A 24718-nucleotide genomic window follows, 5' to 3' on the forward strand; every position below is an offset into this window, starting at 1 on the left:
GGTTAATAGAGAATAGCAGAAACTGATACAATCAACCACACAATCTTTGCGTTCTACAAAACATAAAATGAACATCTACATTATTGAGTTTATATATTTTATTATGTATTAAATTGGGACTTCACATTTTATAATAATTTTATATAAATAATCAACTGTCTGTTTACTACTAGTTCACGTAAACTGTAATTTGTTATGAATCTTGCTTCATGAATATTATTGTCCAACGGAATTGGCTTGATCAAACATTCATGTCCCAGCCTCAACTCAATTTAACTATGTTACCTATAATTACACTAGGCCATTATTAGTTGTTCGCCAATAGTCCTTCAGCTTTAGCACGAGGGCATGATACGCTGTTCGTCGCGCCCAGAGTGCCAATGTGATAGGCACGAGTAAATCCGGACGATTATAGCATATGATTGACAGAGTTGGAATAGGGTAGCTAAAGCCTATACTAGATAGCTCAACGTTATAAGGGTGCGCATCACCTCATCCTGCTGCTAAGGGGATGATTATGTCGCAGAAGACTAAGAGAAGAAGGTATTGAGCTGCCAGTAGCGTATTAAGGTAATGTCATGTAGATAATAGTCGCTAGTATAACAACGCTTTCTCATACATTGGGGCTATTGTCATGATCCAAGTGTGAATGGTGACCATTTTTGCATAATAGTTAAGGGAGTTTAACCTAAACTCCATTTACCAAAAGCTCCATCTTCGCCTCCATCAAATTGGCTGGTAAGCTCGTCGAGAGTAGCAAAGTGCTTTGCGTGCACCAAACCCTTCAGGCGCTCGCCCTCGGTGCGCCGCCAATCCCATTCTGCCTCCTGTATTACATCTTTGGTCTCGGCGTCGGTACTGCTCGCCGTATGCTTCATACAGCTGTCGGCAACGATCCAGCCCCCCGGACGTTCGGGAAGCAGCCCGCTCGCCCCAATTACAATGGCTGGGTGGACGCTCAAGCGACCGATCTTGAAGACGTATTTGCTTACAGCAGTCGCAAAGACTTTCTTCTCCCAGTTCTCGGGTTTGCCCTTAGTCTTGCGAGTAGGCCCAAATGAGCCAGCATCCCATGACCGCGGCTTCACAGCCCCCTTCTCGACAAAGTAGGAGACCATGTAGAACCACTTTCGGTCCCAGCTTAGAACCCGTGTCCACATCTCGTAGGGCTGATATGGTTTGATCTCCCGCTTGAAGCTGCTATGAACAGCACCAAGACTGACAGAAACACTACCTTTGGCAGCCCGCGTCGGGTTTCTGGGGTCCAGAACTAGCTTCGTTTTCGAATTTTCCGAGAGAGCCTTCACACCTCGCGCAAGCAGGTGCCCGGCGAGATGTATCCGGGCGACATCGAGGTCGGCAAAGTAAGTCGAGTTAGATTTGTGAAGGTTGTAATCGATGTCATACAGCGTGGCGTGCGACTGGCAAATGCTGTAGTGAAACAGCTTGTCAGGGCTATGCGCATGATACTCACGCAGGACCAAGTGACAGGTAAGGGCACTAAAGACGCGAAACTATGTTGCAATAAGCATTTGAGTCAATAAGAAGGCGTAAAAAGTTACAAGGAGGGGTTCAGTTGGGTGGAAAATGATACTTACAGTCCATACAAACGGTACACTCTTCCAGTTTAATATCAGCATGAATAAAGCGATTATCCGACTGTTACGCCCAGGACCGCTAAGAAACCATGAGACTAATTCAACAGCCTTGTCCCACATAATGTATCCACCATATGCCAGTGAGAACACAGCTACTTGAAGGAAGATTGGTCTCAGGTTTCGTGAGAGAGCCTGAGCAATTTCACCAGCCACGGTCATTGTGAGAAATCCTTGACAAGGCTGTCTGTTAACGGCTTGTTACACTGCCCTGACTGCCCGCCGTAACCGACAAGAGCACCTTTCTACCGCGCAAAGCGCCGAATGCGACCACAAAATAAAAATTCTCGATAGTGGAAAGTATCAAGAGTAGCATGGCTTCATGAATGATCTTACACATTCTTTATGCGACTGGGATTTGGTATGATAAGGCTACCGGAAGAAATGAGATGGGGACGCCACTCATAGAGCAAATTAATAAAAATTCATCATCTCAGACTTAGGTGTCTCGGCTAGCTGGAGTTCTCTTTCTGTTAGTAGCATCGGACATGTGTGAACTTAATCCATCAAATCCAAGGGACAAGCCCAGCGGCTTCATGTTCGTCCGATGCATCTATTCCTATTCCACTTTGTAATCTCCTAGTGGATATCCTCAGGCGCGGGATTGCCCTTCGCTCCCGCTGCCCTATTACGTGACCCTGACTCCTGGTATGTAGACCCCCATAAAGTATGCCTGGTGGAATGACCCCGATTGGCTAGTCTTGCAGCTATCTATAGAACATCCCCTACCCAGAGCTATGGGGGTGTCGACATCATTGGGCCCTTTTTTACCCTTTTATGATGGGCAGCAAGGGGTATTTTGGAAAGTTAGCACCCGGGAAGATACCTACTAGCTGCCTTATAAGCTTCTATGGTCCTGAGCGGAATCCTGACATTGTGTATTGCTATACTGCAATTTTTCTCGGCCGCAAGTCTGCAGTGGTGATACGAGCATCTCATCTACACGTAAACACATATTAGCTTTCTCCACGGCATAAGATGAAATACGTAGTAGTATTGAAACTACCAGAGTAATGCTGTATGCTTGAAGTTCACGGGGGTCAAATTCCCCCCACAACGATCAAATTATTAATTAGCAAGGTCAGTATTGCACCATATCGTAGCTAGCTAAGCTTCTCCTACTACACTACGTCCTAGGCTATCAAATTATAGATATGACTCGTGGCGTGCAGGCCAAATTTTGTTCAGCTCATAGGGTTACAAGCATGCTTTGGATTTTATGACTTTATCTTAAACATCAGCCGGCATTGTACCACCAGCACTGAGGAATATCTGCTTCAAAACAATGACGGATTGTACGACACTGTCATGATCTGTCTCGTCGACGGTCGTGGCCGTGAAGTTTAGTACGTCGTGAAAATCGTCCTCCCTGCTACCTCTCCAGCAATCTTCCAGATACCTTTGACCATTTTTCCCGATCATAACATCGGTCTCAGCAAAATAAGCGTCAATTCTGAGATTTTCTTCATTGCTATCGCCCTCGCGTGCTCGCCGGCCCCGTTCAAGCTCGGCCAGCCTCTTGACAAAGAGCTCATAGTCTTCGCACTCTCCCCAAAGCCCCGCTGGTCCTTTTCGGAGACACTGAAGTAGCTCGCTATCTGCGCCGACTAAATTTTCGTTCAACATTGACTTGAGGGTCAAGGCCTGCAGTTCCTTCTGAAGCTCCAGAGGCATCCCATACTCGCTCTCTATCCTCTGGCGATTTCTTACCAGTGATGGCGTCTCCGTAGTGCTGATACCGCTGCTGAAAGGCAGCAATTTGGACATTTTTTGGAATGCCGTCTCGCCGACCGATACAAGCTTGGGTATGTTATGCCAAATGCTAAATACACTGGCTGGCAGGTTCTGCGCCATCTGCATAGCCGCAACCTGGGAATGGGCCGGATCGATCCACGGAGCTGTCTACGGGTTATTTCGCATGCCTCATCACGCTGTTGATGGTTCTTCATACCTATTAAGACAACCAGTGGCCTTTTTGGATCAAGGATTTCACGACATCGGACTAGAGTGTTTAGAAGATAAATCGTACCGGCGCTGTGACATGCCAGCGCGACATGTTCTATCTGTAAATGCGCCAGAAGGCGAGGCACCAACTCTATCCATGTATTAACTCTTTGGTCGAGAGGCACTGCGGTTGAATGTCCCAATCCCGGCCTGCAGGGTTCAATTTCTTTTAGTCCATAGGGATTGAAGTAGCGGCGTTTTAAGAGAGCCTTACCTATCTACGACCAGAACCCGGACGCCCAGCTTCTCTGCGATAGCGTGCATCCAGACACTCAGATAGCGCGATGCGAACATCCCTGGGATGAATAAAATTGTCGGATAATGTGTGCCATCGCTGCCTTGTTTCGGATTGCGCCCAACATCCGCGTAGCTAACTTGCAGCTCGCTATGATCCGCCGTGGCGGGCAGTATGAATCGTCGATGGAATTGGTCTTGTGCAAGATAGTCTACAGCGTGTGACGATGGAGCATCGCTAGTGGACTCTGGGCCTACCGCCGCCATGGTACTGGATTGAAGGCGATGAAGCAGATTGTTGGAAAATGAGAATTCAATGTCGCTGGACTGCTTACTGAGATTCACAGATCTAGACGATATGGGGGAATGTACCAGGAATCAGAAGATTTTTTGGGGCAGCAGAATGAAGGATTGTGGGATCTCTGATAAGCATGGACGGCATTTACTTGGTCAGGGGTAGATGTAAAGGATCAGATTGGGGTGAAACTAATGACACGCAGGGGGGTATGATAATAAAATGAGCGAGAAAAAATTAAATTAAAAATGGTCTCTGAATCTGTGTTTGACTTAATATCAGTTTTTTTTAATCCACTCACATTAATACGTTAATAGGGTGTTATGCCGTAGTGTGCATTTAATCCACAAAATCCTGATCATATAATTCTAGATCCTGAAGTGGCAGATCCTGCAGTGCTACGTCCTGCACAGCTACGTCCTGCACACTTGGGATAATTTACATCCTACAACGCTCTCATCTATGTCTCTGCTTGTGTACAAGAGCAGAACTACAAAGGAAATTATTGACCAAGGTCATTCCTTCGATATCAGCCACTTGCAATTTGGTCCTGAACCTGAGTATACTGTTTCATGCATTGGCTAAATAATGATGTATGCAATCTACTCTGAATACATTATTGTAGCTTGTCAACATTTGGGATTTGGAGCTTCCTCTTTCCCAAACTTGCAAAACAATCGTAGACTGGTTAGCTGACCTTAGTATTCTGTATAAATTAGCTCTCAGAAATATTATGTGGCTTAAAAGTAAGCAAGATTGGCGTATCAACCATATAGATACATACCTGCAGTCATACTCTCTTCCTGATTGATGCTATGACATTAATATTTTTTGCAACAATCTTCCCTTCCAACGTCATGGCCGCGCCTTTATGACAAATAGCTAGTCTGCCGTGCTAAGCACTGTTTCTAGCTGGTCATCGCTTAAATCCTAAAGAGCACCTAACGTTGAAAGCGCAGCCTTACCCACCAGTCTATCATTTTAAATGCTCCTTGAGGAATATAAGCAAATATCAGTGAGAGGTCGTAAGCTATACTAGAACTGTAACATTCACATTGAGATATGACAGGAAAACTTCATTAAACAATTCGCCACCGCGACTGGAAAAATAAAATAAAATAAAAGTTATCAAAACGCTATATCAACATTCCCAAGTTCCATACCAAACTATAACCTTCATCTCACATTTAATCCTTGCTCTAAACTTAGGCCACTGCCTCCACGCTGCAATTCACCCTCATCTTCTCCAGTAGGTCTCTAAGCACTGGGCTCTTTGTCATCTCGTACACCTCCTGTATACCCTCCTTCGATATATCAAAAGGCTTCCCTGTGACGTTTGTCACCCACCTGCCCACCAAACGCTTGGCGTCTACTATTGAGATCTGAGTTTCTAACACGTGGCGGAACGCAGGCATTGTAGGAAGTAGTAGAGTGCTGTGGAAGGGAACATCGACACCCTCCAAAGGTACGGTGGCAACGCCACGTTTCAGCTTTAGCCGCGTTCCGGACGATCCAAAAGTCATTTCGTGAACCTTCGTGACTGCGGTGCTTATCATAGCGTCGAGACCGGCATTGTGTAGCATATTGTTGACGATCGTATTGTGAGTAGTAGGCGCCTTGCCGCCGCTTGCAAGTTGTTCAATGACAGTTGATAGACATGCTAGCGCTTTCAGTGAGCCTGTTGCGACATATTGCTGTGTTTCAATGTTGTAATTTACTACTTCCAGCAACTCGCCAGTCGCGGCGGCAACCTTGCTGGTAATGTGACGCATGACCGCACTATCAACATGACTGCTGCTAATTCTGGAGGGATTGATGGCCACCATGCCAAATTGAGAGTGACCCTGGGCATCCCGTGTCACGGCTGAGTTCATGAGAATGGCCCGAAGAAAGGTGATGGATAGGAGTGTCTCAAATGGCACGACTTGACCGATGGTGCTGACAGCAGTATACTCTCCCAAAGAGTGGCCAGCGAACAAAGCGTTGGCCTTAATAAGGCCCTTGCTCTGGAGATATTGATACTGAGCATGCCCATTGACGGTCAGCGCCGGTTGTGCGAAGAGGGTGCTGAACAAGAGCCCATCGCTGTGTTGGAAGACGTATTTGGTGCTTTGTTCGTTTATGTCACCCAGAACTTGCTGTGTACGTCCTTTATGCTCCACTGTGATGTTCATATAGTTTTTTCTGATTTCTTGGCCAAGACGACCTCCAAAGTAGATGACGAGCTGTTTGGGATTGTGTCTCACGATGTCGCTGATGCGGAAGCCTATGTGAATGTATGTTAGTATGTGTCGATATTTACGAACGATGTTGACTAAAAGAAATTGATTGGAGATCAAGTATTACCATAAGTTTGATAGTAGAACCGATCGGCCCTGTCCCATACACCCCGAGCTACATCACAGCTGGCGTAGAGATCCATACCCATGCCCACTTTCTGACTGCCCTGCCCCGTAAACAGGTAGGCCGTCTCTATTTGGTCTACAACAGCTTCGCCGCCGACGACCTTGATGCCTGTGACGGTATTGCTCGCCTCGAAAGATAATACGCGAAGCCCTTGCTTCATCGCCACATGATCGACGGTGACCCTGACGGTCTCTCCGGGGAGTAGCATACTCAAAAAAGAGATCTTATACGATCTCATGCGGACTCGTTCGTTGCATCCGGCTGCTTTCTCAATCAGCTCCCGCACAGCTGCACTAACCCACATTCCGTGGGTGATAGTGCCAGGAAGCCCAGCATATTTGGCGAATGGCAGTGACGTGTGAATGGGATTAAAGTCACCTGACGCCTGTGAGTAGGCCAGGTTGCTGCTTGGAGCCGTAAATTCGAGCCTGTCTTGCAAACCCAGCCTCTGTGCATGCTCGAGATGTTGCTGGTTATCTACTGGATGGGCGTGGCGTCGGCAATAGTCTAGTGGTGAGCTGCTGCTGCTTATGGTCTGGCGTTGTTGCTGGTGACGGACCTCGCCTACTACCCGCTTGTCTCCTTGGTCATAGATGGTCCCCCATGTCTGTATACAACTACCAGAGATAGGCGAAGCATTTCCATCCAAGTATTCGATACTTTGCACATCGAAAACGAGCTCCCGTCCGAGCAAGTCGGCACTAACATCTCTCCAGCGGATCCAGTCTTTGCTTTTAAGGACGGCAGCCTTCGAAAGAGTGTCAATGTGAACCTTTGATAGGGGCTCTGACCTTTTTTTAAAGCAAACACTTGAATCTGCATAGTTATGGCGGAACAAAAACTCCGATGTGATACGCACAAGCGGAGCTTGAGCCTTGGAAATGACGGCCTCAACCTCCACAATTCTCCCAATCGACTCGTCTCTGATGGATGATATTTGAGCGCTACTACTTACAATATCTCCCTCGGCTAGGGATATAATGTCGTTTAATAGGATGAGTTCGTTGGAGAGATGGACTAGGTCCAAGAACCGGCCATCGACCGCTGGAGCAAAGATAGACTTCATCAACGCCTCCCATCCGACTACCATAGCAAAGTCGATGCTGGCAATGGGACCGCCATGCCCTTTAGGCAACGTGATCTGTCTTGAGTGATGTATACTCTTCTCAAATGCCTCTATTGACATGCTGGTCACAACCTGCTGCTTGCCTATGACTGGAGCAAGGGGGATTGATAAAGACCAGACGGTGACCATGCCGGCACTGAGCGGCACATGGAACCCTTGAGATCTTTACCTAGCCATAGTCGACAGTAAAAGTCTTGTAGCCGCTCATTTCGACCTTCAATTACCTCTTGTATGGGGTGCAAAGGCGCTGTCGGATGATGTGTGAATTTGAATACCATTGGCAAGGTAACTAGCTCCACATTATGTCGGACATTGAATTCCACAATTATGACACCTTTTTCCTTGTGGATAGTGACAGAGTACTGTGTCGCGTCATCAGATGATATAACTTTTCCACTCTCTGTCTCATGGAGAGCCAGCTTCATGAAGTTCTCGTCGCTGGTCTGCGCCACTTCTACGTGCATCCCCTGAACTGGCGCAAGAACTCGACGGATTGGGTTGGCAACGAACTTGGCGTCATGCACGATATCCTTTGACATAATGAGATCGAAGAGCCAAGTATTGGGGCGACCTGCTAGAGACTGGAACCACTCTTTCTCGTTGGGTAATTGATTGTCTGGGGATGATGTCGGGATCTGGTAATACAACTTGCCACCTTCGGGATAGACAGTGCAATAGGAAGGCTCTAGTGGTTGTTCCCATGGAACATTGTCAGTCATGGGCTGTACCATGCTTGGCTTGTTATCGTAGTCATCCCGTAAGATTCTAGAGATGTGGCCTTTGCGAATTTCATCGAGGATCTGTTGAACCGGTTCATCAATGATGGTTGAGTATCTTGCTGCAACGGGCCCTTGCAAGATGCACGTACGCCCCGCATCTTCGCCCACAACACCAGCGAGATCTTCAGATTGCCAAAGGGAGTCCTTCTTAAACCAGTACTCGAAATCTTCATCTATATCGGGCACGAAGGTTGGAGGCTTCCGACCAACTCGCTTGCACGCCATGATGAAATACCGTGCGTCTCTGTAGCTTATGACTTTGTCCGCTATCCGATGGCACTGCTTGCAAATTGTGTCAATTACTTGCAGTGGGGTTACCAATTCCAGTTCCAGAGCTTTAGGGAAAGATCCTGAAGCTGGCGCGTGGCTGTACATACGTCTGACGAAATCGAGGGTCAGCTGCATATATCCCTGGTCTATCCATCGGCTTTCTTTGGAGACATAAAGCAGTTGCACCAGACGCCGCAACACTTGAGCGTATGTCATGTCTTCAAGGTCTACGGCTTCGCCGTCGGCGTTTTGCCCAAACCACACTTTCTGAAAGTCCTTGTTTAGCCGCTCCACAAGGTATGTTTTCATACTCTTAAGCTTGTCGAGCCGCTTGGCTTTATCGGTGATGCTAAAGACAGTTTCGTCGAGTTCTTTCCACAAGAGAACACCCCGCGTGGCCAACTTGTGAATCGGTTGTCCCATTTCGCTATTAACGGTGATGACGCCTCCACACGGCCTGGTGTACGATTGGTCCCAAAATCCTTCGTCATCGACTCCGGGAGCGGCGACGATGGCCTCTTTAGCACCGCGGCTCGTTTTTGCTTCTTTAGCAACCATCATACGGCTGCCGAACAAGACTCCGTCAAATGGCATGGGGGGTTGACCAAAGGCTGTAGACCAGGCTCCAGACAGATACGGGTAGGTATCTTCTGCGCCACCAAACCCACTTCCAGCTAGGAGCACAATATTGGCACATTGGCGGATGCGTCCATACCATTGAATTATAGGGGAGTGGAAGTCTTCGTATGAATGATGCCCTCCTCCGCGCCCACCAGTCCACTGCAGGAGTATGGGGAAGTTATTGTTTGCTTTAGCGATATTGATGACTTGCTCTATTGCTGTACATGATCCTGGCTTGAACGATAGGTAGTGTAGCCCCATATCTACGTATTCTTGAGCCACTTCTTGCGAGGGAACTCCTGCTCCAAAAGTGATGCCGTCAATGGGCTGACCTTCAGACTTCAGTTTCCGTATGAGTGGTATCTGCCAGTTCATCTGTTTTGGACTGGCGTATATGACGTTAATGCAGATACCACGACCGCGAGGTATACTATGAGCAAGTTTATGGATCGCTTGGGTAAAATCTGAGGCCGAATGCAATCCTCCTGCTGCCAGCTCGGTGTGGTAACCCGCATTCATGATGGCGCTCACAAATTCCCATGATACTGTAGTTGGCGTCATGCCGGCTACCATGATAGGCGGCAGCCCTAGAAGGCGCGTCATCTTGTTACTGATTTGAATCGTGCCGTTTGCATCTTTTGTTAGAGTCGGACCAAAGTCCTGTAGCCAACTTGTTGGCGAAATCGCCACATGGTGAAAAAGCTCTGCACGGTTACCATATTCGGCTTTGTTAACCTCATCAGCACCCGCTAGAAGTATTCGCACGCCTGTACCATCCTTGCTCCTCTGAAGCAAAGAGCCAATACCTGAAGTGCCACCAGGGCCAAAATCGATTATGTGAGTGGCATCCTGGAAGAGGGTTGCTTTTGGCCAATCACAAGGCTCGCATAGTACCATTTGTACCAATTTGGGGATGAGATCAGATTCTTCGCTACTCCGCAAATCAGCTCCAGTGCGGGAGTGGTATATCGGCAACCCCATATTGGATGGTGCCATGTGAACGTGTGCTAGCCTTGTTGTGGCGAGAGCGGCACCTCGGGCGAGATGAATCGAGTGCAATGGCGCAGATGTTCGCAGAAAACGCAAAGAGAAGTCTGGCTTCCGCTTGGACGCTGCGATCCGGGTCTGGTCTAGGCCATTGGGAGCTTTCACCTTGCGCAGAGTCGAGGCGAGGGCGCAGAGGGAAAGTATTGGCCCCGTTATAACCACGTCCAACGGCGCATTGATGATGCCGATGAAAACATGGCCACTCGGCTCAAGCTGGTTGTTCAGCTTGATAATGCTGAGGTCAAGCTGTTCCTGAGGGTATCCAACGATCTGTAGCATGGGCGTGCATGACGAGCCTTCGCCATTTGCTATCACCTCTTCTGACACTCTCTGTAGATGCGAAGTGCTCAGCTTTGGCGTATTTTCTTGAGCTGCGGATCCTAGGTGGAACAATATCGTCGTTGCTTGAACCAACCCGCTATGGAAATTTTCCCAATCAGTGACACTCGCGAGCGTGGCGGCGACAATGATTCCTGAGCTCTGTCCTGCCATCCCTCGCAAGGAATCTGTAACCTGACCAGGAGTCAACCCAAGCTGGTCGCAGATGATTGCGTAGTTGGCAAATTGAACTAAACCAGCCAGGGGAAAGCTGACTGCTATTGATTGAAGGTACTCGTGGGATGGAGCTTTGCCTTTGTCTGGAGCACTCAGCCACTGCAAGACATCGAGACCTTGGTTATATTGCTGTCGTGTAGACACGTCTGATGTGGCCAACAACTCCAATAATGTCCCAGTTGCCGCTTTCACAAGAGGCTCGACTACATGTCTATAGTCCACTAGCAGAATACGAAGCTCTTCTAGCAGATCGCCATCACAGCATATCCCTCCGAAGGCTGCATACGTATTTGTTTCACCGGACTCACGAGAGCCTTTAAGCAAAGCTGAACTCCTGCACGTGCTCGATGCCTGGCGACCGGTAGCGGCTAGTGCCGCCAGATATGCTCGTATCATGTCTTGTCTTTTTTTTTGAGAGCTCCTGACTTGTTGGTCGACGAATACATGTATGTTGCGTCCTTGTAGAAAGTCGTGCTCAAAGGCATCTACCAGCTCCTTGATGCACTCGGTTTCATGTCGACTGTATGGCGATGCATCTTGATTCTGTTTCACTAAAACGGAGAGAAAGGCCAAGATAAGTTCGGGGACAGACTCGGGCCTATCTGTTTCATTGGTGTTGTTTTCAAGATCGTGTTGAAATGTGACAATGGTTTGCTGTACAAGATGGCGGTGCGTTTCAGCAACGCTCCACTGGTAGCGCAGATCGGCAGAGAAGACAATCTCAATAGGCCTCGTGAACTCTTCAACGCGAATATGCGGTATCCCTCCGCCCAGATCGTCAGTAGAGGTATATTCTACCTCTGAGAATAGTGAGTTCGACGATGATGGATCCATGGACGCTGACATATGAAGATTGTTTGTCCTGAATAAAAATGCGCAAAACAACGGTGTCAATGCCTGTAAAAGGAATCCAATGAGAATGCACCGTCGACACTTTCTGTAAAAAGCAGACACTGAAGACTATGCTATCAAGCAGCTACAGCATGTTGAGTCAGGCGCTTGAGGGGAATAGCTAAAACGGGCCTTGGAGGAAAACAGGATAACCCCTACCATGTATTTGGTATAGACATTGTGCTATTTGATATTCAAGGGCGTATTTTTAAAATATAAATCATTATATTGATGACTACGGATTTAATAATATACATAATGCATTCAAGGCGAGCTATATTATGGTACAAAGCACGGGAATGTCCATTCAAAGTATATATGACCAGGGGGATGCATGGCTACTGTCCAAAAAAAGGGTGTAATCCGGGTTATTGGAAGGGAATAATGGATCATTTTGGTCATCCCCTCCCATTAGTGGCTTTTGAATCCTGCATTCGGGCCAAGGTCGCCAGCGGCATGTATGCACCGAAATCCCGTATTCCTGTAAGCTGTATCTTAGTGCTCATGAGCTTGTGCGGAATATAGGATGCACTTGGTAATAAATAGACAAAAATGGGGTATGGTTGTAGTTTAAGGAATGACTTAAACAAAAAAAACGCATTCTATACAGGTGAGACTAAGCTGAATCCCTTACTCCAGTCAAAATTGCCGGTGTCATTAGCTGACCCGAATCCTGTGTCTTAGCCGGGTTCCTGAGCCAGGGCAGCGGCAAGCATGCCTCCCAGTGGGCTAGCTGCAACGCAACAACAGCGAGCCTTTATCCAACCCAACTTATGGGTACTTGTATCGTAACCCACATGCCTTGGAATAGTCATCTAGGGGGGTATTGTGGTATTTTAGACTGGGATAATCTATCTGGTGCTACCGCCATATAGTCTGCACTATACCTGGATATCTCCCCCGGTATCAATATTGCGTGCTTTGCTCAATGTTCTCAGTCGGGCAACAGGACCTGTTCTGTTGGAAACAATGACCAAGACATTTGACTTCACAACGACCTCTTCCTCTACGGAGGAGAGCGACCATGAGGTTGCTCGAACGCTCCTCATCGAGCTCTTGGCACATCAGTTTTGTTATCCTGTCCAATGGATCGACACTCAAGACTTTGTTCTGGGGCAACGCGACACCCAACGTTTGATCGAGATGGGCCCAGCGAATACCCTAGCTAACATGGCGAAGCGAACTATCGCCCTAAAATATGCCTCCAAAGACACAGCTACCGATCTATCTCGTGAGCTACTCACCTTTCACCAAAACCTCGACGCCATATCATACAACAAACAACAGCTTATTGAGGTTGGGAATAATGCACCCTCATCTCCATCCGCTGGTACAACAAAGACAACTTCCTCTGAGGAAGCAGTCCCTCGCCCATCTCAGAGCATTAATACCATTCTTGATAATGTAACGGCAGCACAACCAACACATCATTCTGCTGAGATTGAAGATTCACCTCCCACGACATTTGACATCGTTGCTGCCATAATTGCTGTTGCCCTCAAGAAGCCTTTGAACAGCTCCAGCATGACGCAGTCTATCAAAATCCTTTGTGCAGGCCGGTCGACCTTGCAGAATGAGATTCTTGGCGATCTCGATACAGAATTTGGTTCATTGCTGCCTGACAGCGCCGAAGATATGGCGTTGGAGGCGCTCTGCCAGGGTCTGCAGTCCAGGTACTCTGGAAAGCTGGGCAAAAAGTCAAACTCTCTCATTGATAGAATGACATCACAGAAGTTGCCTGCCTCTTTCCAAGCTTCCGTAGTGCGTAAGTATTTAAAGCAAACTTGGGGGCTTGAAGCAGGTCGTCAGAATAGTATTCTCTTGAGGGCAGTCAACGAGCAACTGGAGAATCGTTTGAAAGAAGACGAAGCAAAGGCCTTCTTCGATAGCATTGTTACGAAATACTTGGATCAGCACGGTCTTAAGCTCCCTGTCAATGTGTCAGGGTCCTCTGCCACTAGTGGTGCTCCGGCAATGATTAGTACAGAAGCCCTCGATCATATAGAAGGAAGGCAGAGAATGGCCTGGGAAGAACAAGCCGCACTTTACACAAGACTTCTCGGTTTCAACATGCACGAGTCCCGGGATACCATCAGCAACCTTGAACAGCGCATACTTGAGTTGGAACAACAGATCGACGGGTGGATGGCAGAGCACGGGGAAGTGTATTCTTCTGGTGTGCTACCCATATTTACACCGCTCAAGACCAGAGTCTTTGACTCTTGGTGGAACTGGGCCATGCAAGATCTCTTGCAATTGGTTGCTCTAGCCACTAAGCCCGTCAGTCACGCCCAAGATAAAGATGACGATGAAACTCTGGGTCAACTCAGTCAAAGGATAGCCAACAGGACCCATGAAAGGCTTCTCAAGGTCGTGCGATATCTGACCGGGACAACACAAGATGCGCAGGTTGCTGCGGTGCTACGCGGCGTGCTCTCGCAATGCGAAGCTCGAGTCAATGCTCCTGCATTGGTACGCTACCCAAGTGTCTCCTGGGCTCCAAGCACCGTGGTGGAGGCAAACGGAAAGATTTCTTATCGTCAGACTCGGCGACCTCTCGCCGCATACGCTTCTACGGGCGAGCTTGACCTACGTCACCTCCAGCTTGGCCGGAAGAGGCCAGATGGCTGGCAATACCGAGAAGAGCTTTCATCTACGCTGCGACAAGTACTCATTGAATCAAGATACTTGGGGTTATCACTGGCAGAGCAAACCGTTCTCGTCACGGGCGCCGGCCCAGGCTCAATCGGTTGCGAGCTCGTGGGCCAGTTGCTGTCTGCAGGCGCCACTGTTGTGCTTACGAGCAGTTCCTACTCCCCGGCCATCACAAAATTCTTTCAGGACCTGTACGCCGCCCGTGGAGGAAAGAAATCCAAGCTGATCCTTGTTCCTTTCAACCAGGCGAGTGTCCGAGACTTAGCAGCGCTAGCCCAGTACATATATGCTGAGGACGGACTGAACATGGATCTCGATTTTGTGATCCCATTCGCAGCCATATCAGAGAACGGACGTTGTATATCTGATATTGACGCTAAATCAGAGCTCGCTCATCGCTTGATGCTCACAAATACCATTCGTCTTCTGGGGCATATCAAACAGCAGAAGCAAAGCCGGGGCATCATCACACGGCCTGCCCAGGTAATCGTTCCTCTCTCGCCAAATCATGGCAGTCTGGGCAACGATGGTCTCTATGCAGAGTCAAAACTCGGACTTGAGAGTCTTTTAAACAAATTTCACTCGGAAGACTGGGCTCAATACCTCCAGGTCTGCGGTGTCATCATTGGATGGACCAGAGGGACAAGGCTGACATCTGATATCGACACAGTAGCACAGGGGATGGAGGAGCGTGGTATTCGAACCTTCTCACAGGATGAGATGGCTTTCAACATTCTAGCACTACTAAGTCCACCTATCACTCAGCTGTGCATGGACGAGCCGTTAGTTGCTGATTTCAGTGGAGGCATGGGTCGTTTCCCGGACATCAAGGGTGTAACCAACGACATCCGTGGTGCAATTCAGCAACTCAGCGAAGATCGGCGGGCCGTAGCCCAGGATTTAGTAGACCACGAGGGCAATTCGGGCACCAGGACGACCGACGAGCCGGTGCAGATCAATCCTGAGCTCCGCTTCCCTCCACTGCCAGAGTGGGAAAGTGAGATTCAGCCTCTCGCTGCTCAGTTGGAAGGCATGGTAGATCTGGATCGCGTCGTCGTCGTTGCTGGGTTTGGTGAGGTCGGACCTTTCGGCAGTTCGCGAGTCAGATGGGACATGGAAGTGAATGGACGACTCTCTCCAGAGTCTTGCATCGAGCTAGCCTGGGCCATGGGCTTGATCAAGGCCCATTCGGGTGTAATAGACGGGCAGCTCTTCTCGGGCTGGTTGGATAAAGAGACTGGGAAACCCATTGCAGACACAGCAATCCGAGAAAAATACGAAAACTTCATGCTGGAGCACGCTGGCATCCGTTTCATGGAGCAAGTGCGAGGTTCTCCTTCGTGGAGTGCTGCCGAAGCTCTTCATGAGATTGAGATCACTAGAGATCATGAGCCTTTGGAGGTTAGCCGTGAAATAGCACTGCAGCTCAAAAAGGCACATGGAGATAACATCCATCTGACGCCAATAGAGCAAGATGACAACCGCATGAAAGTGGTGCTCACCAAGGGGGCCAAGATCATGATTCCCAAGCTCATCGCCACGCAGCACACCGTCGGCGGCCAGATCCCCGTGGGCTGGGATGCCCGAACATACGGCGTCCCTCAAGATGTCGTCAGCCAGGTGGACCGAGCGACTCTCTATGCACTTGTAGCAGCCGCTGAAGCGCTGCAATCTGCTGGTATCGACGACGCATTCGATTTCTACAACTATATCCATGTCGGTGACGTTGCAAATTGCGTTGGGTCCGGACTTGGAGGCTCTCATAGCTTCGGCAATATTTTAAAAGGACGCTATAAGGATGAACCAGTGTCTAAGGACGTGCTCTCAGAAGTTTTCATCAACTCTGGTACCGCATGGATCAACATGCTACTTTTATCAGCATCAGGGGCCAACCGAACGCCGGTTGGAGCGTGCGCTACAGCTATGGAATCCCTAGACACAGCCTGCGACCTGATTCAAACAGGCAAAGCCAAAGTGTGCCTAGTAGGCGCATTCGATGATATGATGAAATCAATAGCGGACGAATTCGCCAATCTACAGGCGACCATTAACGTGGACCAAGATTTGGCTGCAGGCCGCGAGCCCAAGGAGATGAGCCGGCCGGCGACTTCAACCCGTGCAGGCTTTGTGGAGTCTGAAGGAGCGGGAATCCAAGTGGTAACATCTGCGAGCGTGGCCTTAAAAATGGGCCTTCCGATCCATTGTATCATTGCAATGAGCTTCATGGCCATGGACAAAGCCGGTCGCTCGATCCCTGCGCCTGGACGTGGACTCTTGGGTGCTGCGAAACAGACACTATCACCCAACGGAGGTTTGGACTCACCCTGGATGAGCATGGCATTCCGTCGCCAGGCGCTCCAAAATCGACTGAAGCGGATTCAGGAGATGCGCAAGCTTCATGTTGACTGCCTTGACCAGGAGCTGGCCGATATGGCTGCCTTGTCTGACACACCACAGTCAGTCACTGAGGAGCACCGAACACGACGACTCGCAGATATCGAACTTGACGCTGAGCGTGATCGCTGCGAGGCACGCAATCGGTACGGCAATCGATTCTGGACACACGATGAACGCATCTCACCAATCCGCGGCGCCCTCGCTGTATGGGGTCTGACCGTGGATGACCTAGATGTCACATCCTTCCACGGCACGTCCACAAAGGCCAATGAAAAGAATGAGGCCGGGCTGGTCAATGCACAGCTGCGGCACCTCGGTCGCAAGGAGGGCAATGTCATCCCTGTCGTGTTCCAGAAATCCTTGACCGGGCACCCGAAAGGACCAGCAGGTGCATGGATGTTGAATGGGTGCATTCAGATGATGCATGACGGACGCATTCCCGGCAATCGGAATGGTGACAACATAGACAGCGAGCTGCAACAGTGCGAATACCTCATTTTCCCCAACAAGACATTAAGCAAGCCTAACATGAAGGCGTTTGCTCTGCAATTGTTTGGCTTTGGACAGAAAGGCGGTATGGCCATTGGAGTTCATCCGCGATATCTCTACGCCACGATACAGCGAAGCGAGTTTGAAGCGTACAGCAAAAAGGTGCGCCAGCGAGAGCGAAAAGCCACGCGCCGATTTCACCATGGCATCTTTACCAACAGCATATTCCGCGCCAAACAGGCTCCGCCTTACGCGCCAGACCAAGAGATGAATGTCCTTCTTAATCCGACATATCGAACGAGTCTCGGGTAGCGGTAGCGGTATTGTATGCATATCTCATTCGGGTTATGCTGAGTATAGTTTCTCATATACGGGCGTTACGGGTGGGTGTAATTACATTTGAGTTTTAATTTATAGTAGTAGATTTGTAACAAATTACCATGTTGATCCTTTTTCTCATGCCACTATCGGAATGACTAAACTCAGACTTGTTATGTTGCTCTTATATCCATCTGCTAATTAAACCACCGAGAGTTGAGAGTCGTAATCACGCCTTGCGCACAGGACAGCTATATGCCCTGTAAATAATAGGACCGTATAAAGGGTGATTGCTCTGCCAGTGACAAGGAAAGCTACAGCAAATCAGCGCCATTGAATCTCATAGAGGAACCTCCGGCTCACTTCTTATCTGTGAAATTATTTGAATCGCCAACCTGCCAGTCTGATTCAGCTATACATCCATGATTTTGTCTTTGGGGGATTTCAAAACAACACAACCACTCATCTGGGATAATTCTGCACATCATTAGCTGTAACGGTGCCATTAAAACTCCTACTGAGCAAATGTATATTCAGATTAGGCAGGATAAGCTGAAACGAAACTAAAGTGTTCGTCAGCCACCTCGGTGACATTGCTGAATCCCCCCGGCCAAAATTCATTCCGGGCTTGACATCCGAAAGAGATCTGACCCTCCTGCATTCCTTGGATCCTGCATTAATAGTTCTACAATCTGGCCATCCTACTGCAGCTGCATAACCCGACAGCTGAGTAACCTTGCCACTTCAGTATCTACGACTATACCCCATTAAATTACCTACGTACTTTGAAGCATCTAATTGTTATGACATAACCGCCTGTTAGATTGATTTAGATTTGGGTGCGCCATAACCTGAACATTATATTAGATGACGTTCAGTTCATTCATACGCATACAGTTACTCACTGTTCTAAAACTTTCACACTTTAAACAGATATTTTAGTCTGGCATTGGTTTAAATTCCATTGTCCCTGGTAAAAATATTTAGTTAGAGCGAAATGGTTGAGCCAGCATAATGTCTAAGGTAGCACGTGGCTCTGAGACTTGTCTTGTCTACACAATGCATTTTCAGCCATCTTCAGTAGTGCCTATTGTGAGAGCCGAAGTGGAAACTGGGCTTTTGAGAGTGGAGGAGATACCAGTCAAAGAAAATGTCAGTTATTCGTCAGACTCAGAAATGCTATCAGGCCATGTCCATCAGACTGATAACTAACTCTAGGGACTTCACGCCAATTCTAAAGAAAGTGAAGAAGAGATTTGTCGGCATGACAATGTGTTTGACGCAGCTGTCGTGGATACTGAGGATGGAAATCATGATACCGCAAGGAACCGTCCTCTAGCTTTCGTGTCAACAACCAGCCAGAAAAAACCACATCGTCCCCGTCAGGTATTCATTTTTGGCCGATATAGCTGCGGTTAGATGCTCTGTCGTCTTAATATTTACGCAAATTGCATATTTGCCAGAGGCATCTCTGCGTAAAGAGCCACATAGTGGTCTGAATCAACAATCGCAATACTATATGCTTCACAAATTAAAATTGAAGACATGTCCTCATTTAATTCAGGCAAGAACCTATATGTCAAAAGCTAGTCTTTAAATGAGGTTGAATAGACTGTGGTATTCTATGGATCCGCATAGTTAAAGATAAGGTGACTTATTAAGATATAACATATCGATGAAAAATGATGTTAGTTAAATTTTAATATCCTATATCAAAAAGTCAGACCTAGTGGGGGTTTCAAATTTAACAATGCCAACTACAAGATCAGAGCATCAAGCTGTCGTGGGACATAAAAAACACTTATATATATTTTTTTCATATTCTTTGTCTGAGTCGTGATATGAATGATGTGATTGATGACGCTGGCCATCCCTTAGAACTCCAAACCCCTTCGCCTGAATTTAATCCAGGGCCCGTTACGCGCACTAGTGATATGATCGTATAATTGGTACTCGCCTGGTCGATGTCTTCCATGTCTGCCATTCTTAGTGCCGCCACCGACGTCTTTCAAGCTCTCAGCAATTTCGAAATCCAGCATCCAGCAAATGTAGGCCATCAGGAGGGAGACTTCTGTGACTGCCAAAGACTTCCCTAGGCATGCCCTTGGACCAATAGAGAAAGGCACATGCGCTTCCGTCTGATTGATCCCATACGGATTCTCCTTTTCCAACCATCGTTCAGGGATGAATTCGAACGGATGAGGAAAATACTGCTCATTGTGCTGAATACTGTAGATTCCGGTTCCGACGTTGGCACCTGCGGGAAGATAATGGCCGTCCACAACAGCACCGCCTGGCGAGACTTCGCGGAAAGGCGCAGAGGCGACTGGTGGAGCCAACCGTAGGCACTCGGATATGCAGGCTTGCAGGTAGCGGCATGAATTCAATTTCTCACCTAGATGGATATCGTCTCGAGTCGGAAAACACGAGCGGATTTCTTTCACCAATCTTTCTTTCTTCTGTGGATCTTTTGCCAGATAAAAGAATATGGACGACAGAAGAGTCGATGAGGTATCAGACCCTGTGTACGAATCTGTCAGTACAAAGGAGGCCAGGCGTACTTTGACACACAGTGTACATGAAGTAGAATCTACTTACCAGCAACAATCATCAGGATGCTTTCAGCTACGATTTCGTCCCGACTTAACTTGTTGCCTGTGGTAGGGTCCAAGGCATCAAGCAAGCCAGAGAAGACATCTCCCTTCCCGGCCCCTCGAGTCAATCGATCAGTCACCAAGTTGTGCACAAATCGCAAAAACTCTTTTCTGCCATGCACCGAATCTTTGAATAGTTTCTTGTCGAGACGGCGGAATGCGATCATTGGCCACTGCACAATTACACTGACGCGCTGGTTCGATCTCGCGAGAGCTTCGGGGACATAACGGTACCACGGACTACGAATGAGATCGAAACATTCGCCGAAGACAACAGTTGTCATGAGATCAAAGAACAAATTATCGCCTATTCAGATTCATGTAAGCTTATCATGTCAAGGAGAAGACAGGGATTTGAGTTACGACTAACACCAGGTAGCCATGTTGAACGGTTCAGACCAAACAGATTTGGTTTGCGGAATCGCCGACTCGCCACTGTCGTTCTCGGACGGCCTGGGGCACAAAACATCACAGAGTCGATCAACGAGCGTCAACACTTTTGGCTCGTACGAACGGATAGCCGAGTCCGAGAATTTCTGACTCAGAATGCGCTTTTTCCAGGCGTGTTCTTTCTTATCTATCAAAGTAAAGGTGCTCGGAGTATTGTGCACCATTACAAGATACGGAAGACTTTTTTGCATGTTCTTTCCATGGCTATATATATCTAAGTGACGTAGATGTTAGTCGGCAGTATCGACTGAAAGGATATGCCATAATATCAAACCTTTGCAAGCTTGTGACGTATTAAATATTAAGTAATTGGGTGAATATCGGACATACGGGCATGCACCAACATTGTTAGCCTTCAATTGTCTGGTTTAACAGAGGATCTGATGCAGGTGTAATACAAACCATATTTTTGATGACATTTCCACATATCGTAATGCAAGTCTCCGAGCCACGCATGGTACCCTCTGCGAGATCCTGAAAGCTTCGCCCATAACGGGCCAGGATATTTGGCAAGAGGGTGAAAGTAGAGTTGATATATGATATACCCAATCAACTACTATAGTCAGCTTTTCTCAACGCTCAAAGAAGGTTGCTGAAGTATTCTTTAGGCTTCAACTTACCGGCACTGACAAAAGTAATAATGGGATCGAGATAAACCATGGTGGAGATACACGAGCAGCGACTTCTAAGACTTTAGGAGCGTATAGATGCCACATTTTCAAAATGGTAGATAGGATCCAGTCCCAATATGGAGACTGAACACTTGAGTATGCCTCAGACGTATTTGACACAGCATCTTGAAGAGACAGTAGTTTTGGATCTGATATAGTATCCAAAAGGGAAGCAGCTAGGCCAACGGCTTCGTGAGCCTTGGCTACCACGGTCTGGGTGAGACTTGAAGTTGGGTCCATGTTGTGCACAACAGGCCACAGCGCGGCCAGCGAGAAGACAAAACTACAGAAAACTTGTCCAAATCAAGATACCTGGAATTAGTATAAAACAATGAAGACAAACAACAAATAAAGAAGAAAACAAGAAGAAGTAGAAAAGAAGAAAAGACGCCATGGAAAAGTGAATCCTTTAAGCTGGGCGGATTACTAGCTCACCAAATCTGTTGCAATTTCTCACATGTGCAGAGCGCCTAAGCTCCACTTCCTCTTTCTCTTACTATCTACCGTATGCGCTCTTCCTGAAACGCCAGGACCAGTAGGTGGTCTAATCTGTAAACACAGAAATATTCTCAATACTAACCAATCGTACGATTGGCTGGCAGCAACTGATCCAGTTGATCCACTGGATCCCTTACTCGAACTCGATCCTGCATTCCCTGTAGCCCCGACCTTTGAGAACCCCGGATCTCTCCAATCCTGCATATCCAGAGAGGATCCACAATTACCCGATGATCCTGGCAGCTTGACATTTATACCAATACATCATATTTTGGGGACTGGATTGGAATTTAAAAACACCGCGACATTCATTCTTATCCAAACATTTGGCTTATGCACGTGAAATTGACCTCAAAATCTGCTGATTTAGACGTATTTGATAACTCCCTACCAATTAAAGACAATGGTTTTCCTCCCACCCTGCTGGGTCTCCGATATTAGCCCTCAAATTCCAGCAAGGGTCACTGTTGGTGACTTCGTGCTTGATGGCAGACGCAAAAGAGCATCCGTTAGACCACCGTTGGTCGATGCCTCGACAGGCAGAACCTGTACCACAGAGGAAATAGCTGAGAATGTGGATATACTCGCAGCAGCATTACAACAGGACCTTGGATGGTCACGAGATGATGAAAATTCAGCCGAAGCAAACGTAGTTGGCGTCGTATGCTTAAACTCGGTATTTCTTCCCATCACAAGATACACTAGGAATGACAGAAGATTTGAGCTCAAATGGCTAAATAGTAATCTACCAGATTGACTTTCTGATTGTGTGCTGGGCAGTGCATCGCATTGGAGGCACCTGCTTGCTCATTCAGCCAACTACAAGCGTGCCTGAGATCATGTCGCATATGGAAAAGGCGCAGTGTAAAGCGTTGGTTGTCTGCGAGGAGCTGCTTCCTGTTTGTAAGCAGATCTTTGATCGGCTTCCTAAATTACCAGAAAAGATTTACTCTATGACCGAGAGTGCCTCTTTTCATGAAACCTTGAACGTCGAGATCAAGAGCTTGGCGCAACTTTTGACAGATGGCCGCGTCTTGGAAAAGCTGCCAAACCGTTGGATGTACAAAGGAGACACATTCAATGAAATTGCGTACCTATGCTCAACGAGCGGTACTTCAGGACGACAGGTTTGTTCGATCTCCCCAGACGTTCTCTTGCGATCAGAACAGTGTCCATCCTTGCTAACCTTGGGTGCATGCATCTAGAGACTCGCTAAAATCACGCACGCCAATGTTATCTCCAATATCCTTCAAGTTGTCGTTTATGAGGCCGAGGTGAAAGCCGACACCCCTCCAATAGAAGTAGCCCTTGGCGTATTGCCTCTAAGCCATGGCTTTGGACTTGTCTCCATTCATTCAGAAGTCTTTAGAGGGAATACGTCTGTGCTTCACAGTAGTTTCAACATGCAAGTGGTGCTTAAATCTATCCAAGATCATCGTATTGAGAGGCTATACCTGGTAAGTGGATGCAATGCGCTCGAACTCAAGGCCGAACAGCCAACTAAATTTATCTTTCAAGGTGCCTCCAGTAGTGGCTGCTCTCGCCAACAACCCTATCCTATTCCAATTATTCGACCTTTCTTCGATTCGAGAAATTGTTATGGGGGCAGCTGCATGTAGTGATAGTCTTTCTAAGAAGATGCATGCGTTGCAGCCCACATGGAAGATTCTTGCAGGCTATGGTAAGTTCGCTCTCACTTCTGACATTTGACAGGATACAAAAATACTGATAAAGGAACGTTATGCCATCGAATCTAGGACTGACTGAATGCGTATCTCCTGTAACCTTGACTCCTCGTTCAGATATAGCACCAGGATCCAGCGGATTGCTGCTGCCTTCGGTGAAAGCCATTTTGATTGATGCTGAAGGACGAGAAATTACCGATCATGAAGTTCCCGGGGAGCTATATCTCCAGTCGCCAACACAAATTCCCGGGTATCTAGGAGAAAGCGAGGAGGAGGATGCCAAGTTCCTGGTCAATGGATGGCTACCTACCGGCGACATTGGATTTTTCCGAAAAGGAACAAACGGCAACGAGCACTTATTCCTGGTAGACAGAGTAAAGGATATGATCAAAGTAAAGGTATGTCGTCTTCGTCTAGAAACGTCCGCCCTATATAATTAGAGATGCCGTCCCCCACTGCCGTTCCATCTTGACTAACCTATTCCCTTTCACGGCAATAATAGGGTCTACAAGTCAGTCCCTCAGCGATCGAAAACGTTCTGCGTCTGCATCCTGCTGTCAGCGACGCAGCAATTGTTGGAGTCGAAGATGAATTGGCGGGTGAACGTCCGTTGGCTTTCGTAGTTGCCACTAATCAAGACATTACTGACCAGCAGCATAAACATCTTTTGCTAGAGCTTGATCAATATGTCCAGAGTCAGCTAGACGAAAGTCACTGGCTCCGCAAACGGACCTTCTTGGTGGAAGAGCTACCAAAGACAGCAGCTGGAAAGGTGTTGAAGAAGAAATTAAGGGACGCAGTTAAGCGATATAATTTGAAGGCTATGGAATCGGCTATCTCCCTGAAGATAGACTTTTAAAAAGATGCGCAATAAATGATTTTATCATACATACATCTCGTTGATTAGTCCGCGAACACTATTTATCTACAACTTTGTAAATTTGTGTCAAATGCAAAATTGAAAGAAATGGGGCAGTGTAAAAGATATTTAGAGTTCTTATACCAGGCCACACACAGG

General features: G+C 47.6%; 7 protein-coding genes across 7 annotated transcripts; 2 read left to right on the forward strand and 5 right to left on the reverse strand.

The window, feature by feature from the left end:
* Positions 1-683: 683 nt before the first annotated feature.
* On the reverse strand, positions 684-1817 carry TrAFT101_011927 (uncharacterized protein; the record flags this gene model as incomplete). Its single annotated transcript, XM_024900834.2, has 2 exons — positions 684-1514; positions 1599-1817. The coding sequence occupies 2 exons, from the start codon at positions 1815-1817 to the stop codon at positions 684-686; spliced, it is 1050 nt and encodes a 349-aa protein (XP_024757642.2).
* A 964-nt stretch (positions 1818-2781) lies between these two features.
* On the reverse strand, positions 2782-4291 carry TrAFT101_011928 (uncharacterized protein). The gene is made up of 3 exons (XM_024910711.2): positions 3874-4291; positions 3607-3809; positions 2782-3553 (listed from the first exon to the last, which is right to left on the reverse strand). Exons 1-3 carry the CDS (start codon positions 4158-4160, stop codon positions 2886-2888), a joined length of 1158 nt encoding a protein of 385 aa, XP_024757641.2. The 5' UTR covers positions 4161-4291; the 3' UTR covers positions 2782-2885.
* Positions 4292-5283: 992 nt separating this feature from the next.
* On the reverse strand, positions 5284-7780 carry TrAFT101_011929 (putative PKS/NRPS-like protein biosynthetic cluster; the record flags this gene model as incomplete). Its single annotated transcript, XM_066129419.1, has 2 exons — positions 5284-6454; positions 6535-7780. The coding sequence occupies 2 exons, from the start codon at positions 7778-7780 to the stop codon at positions 5394-5396; spliced, it is 2307 nt and encodes a 768-aa protein (XP_065985553.1). The 3' UTR covers positions 5284-5393.
* Positions 7781-7803: 23 nt separating this feature from the next.
* On the reverse strand, positions 7804-11826 carry TrAFT101_011930 (uncharacterized protein; the record flags this gene model as incomplete). The annotated part of the gene is made up of 1 exon (XM_066129420.1): positions 7804-11826. The coding sequence occupies one exon, from the start codon at positions 11824-11826 to the stop codon at positions 7804-7806; it is 4023 nt and encodes a 1340-aa protein (XP_065985554.1).
* Positions 11827-12852: 1026 nt separating this feature from the next.
* Positions 12853-17736, forward strand: TrAFT101_011931 (putative PKS/NRPS-like protein biosynthetic cluster; the record flags this gene model as incomplete). Its single annotated transcript, XM_024902693.2, has 1 exon — positions 12853-17736. One exon carries the CDS (start codon positions 12853-12855, stop codon positions 17734-17736), a length of 4884 nt encoding a protein of 1627 aa, XP_024757639.2.
* Positions 17737-19525: 1789 nt separating this feature from the next.
* On the reverse strand, positions 19526-21757 carry TrAFT101_011932 (uncharacterized protein; the record flags this gene model as incomplete). Its single annotated transcript, XM_024910082.2, has 5 exons — positions 19526-20263; positions 20341-20703; positions 20767-21060; positions 21249-21399; positions 21467-21757. The coding sequence occupies 5 exons, from the start codon at positions 21755-21757 to the stop codon at positions 19617-19619; spliced, it is 1746 nt and encodes a 581-aa protein (XP_024757638.1). The 3' UTR covers positions 19526-19616.
* Positions 21758-22361: 604 nt separating this feature from the next.
* Positions 22362-24570, forward strand: TrAFT101_011933 (putative NRPS-like protein biosynthetic cluster). The gene is made up of 6 exons (XM_024902037.2): positions 22362-22691; positions 22768-23142; positions 23221-23472; positions 23534-23696; positions 23773-24098; positions 24203-24570. The coding sequence occupies exons 1-6, from the start codon at positions 22419-22421 to the stop codon at positions 24557-24559; spliced, it is 1746 nt and encodes a 581-aa protein (XP_024757637.1). The 5' UTR covers positions 22362-22418; the 3' UTR covers positions 24560-24570.
* The last annotated feature ends 148 nt before the right edge of the window (positions 24571-24718 follow it).

This window comes from Trichoderma asperellum, chromosome 7, assembly GCF_020647865.1.
Source record: "Trichoderma asperellum chromosome 7, complete sequence".
NCBI classification, from domain to species: domain Eukaryota; kingdom Fungi; phylum Ascomycota; class Sordariomycetes; order Hypocreales; family Hypocreaceae; genus Trichoderma; species Trichoderma asperellum.

What these genes read in the sequence shown, in the direction of transcription:
- TrAFT101_011928 (XM_024910711.2), bottom strand. Translation starts at nt 4,160, where the DNA reads ATGGCGGCGGTAGGCCCAGAGTCCACTAGCGATGCTCCATCGTCACAC. An exon ending in CGGGTTCTGGTCGTAGATAG is followed by an intron (nt 3,810 to 3,873) that starts GTAAGGCTCTCT and finishes TGAACCCTGCAG; the next exon opens with GCCGGGATTGGGACATTCAA. An exon ending in GCCACTGGTTGTCTTAATAG is followed by an intron (nt 3,554 to 3,606) that starts GTATGAAGAACC and finishes ACCCGTAGACAG; the next exon opens with CTCCGTGGATCGATCCGGCC.
- TrAFT101_011933 (XM_024902037.2), top strand. Translation starts at nt 22,419, where the DNA reads ATGGTTTTCCTCCCACCCTGCTGGGTCTCCGATATTAGCCCTCAAATT. An exon ending in GCGGTACTTCAGGACGACAG is followed by an intron (nt 23,143 to 23,220) that starts GTTTGTTCGATC and finishes GCATGCATCTAG; the next exon opens with AGACTCGCTAAAATCACGCA. An exon ending in GAAGATTCTTGCAGGCTATG is followed by an intron (nt 23,697 to 23,772) that starts GTAAGTTCGCTC and finishes CATCGAATCTAG; the next exon opens with GACTGACTGAATGCGTATCT.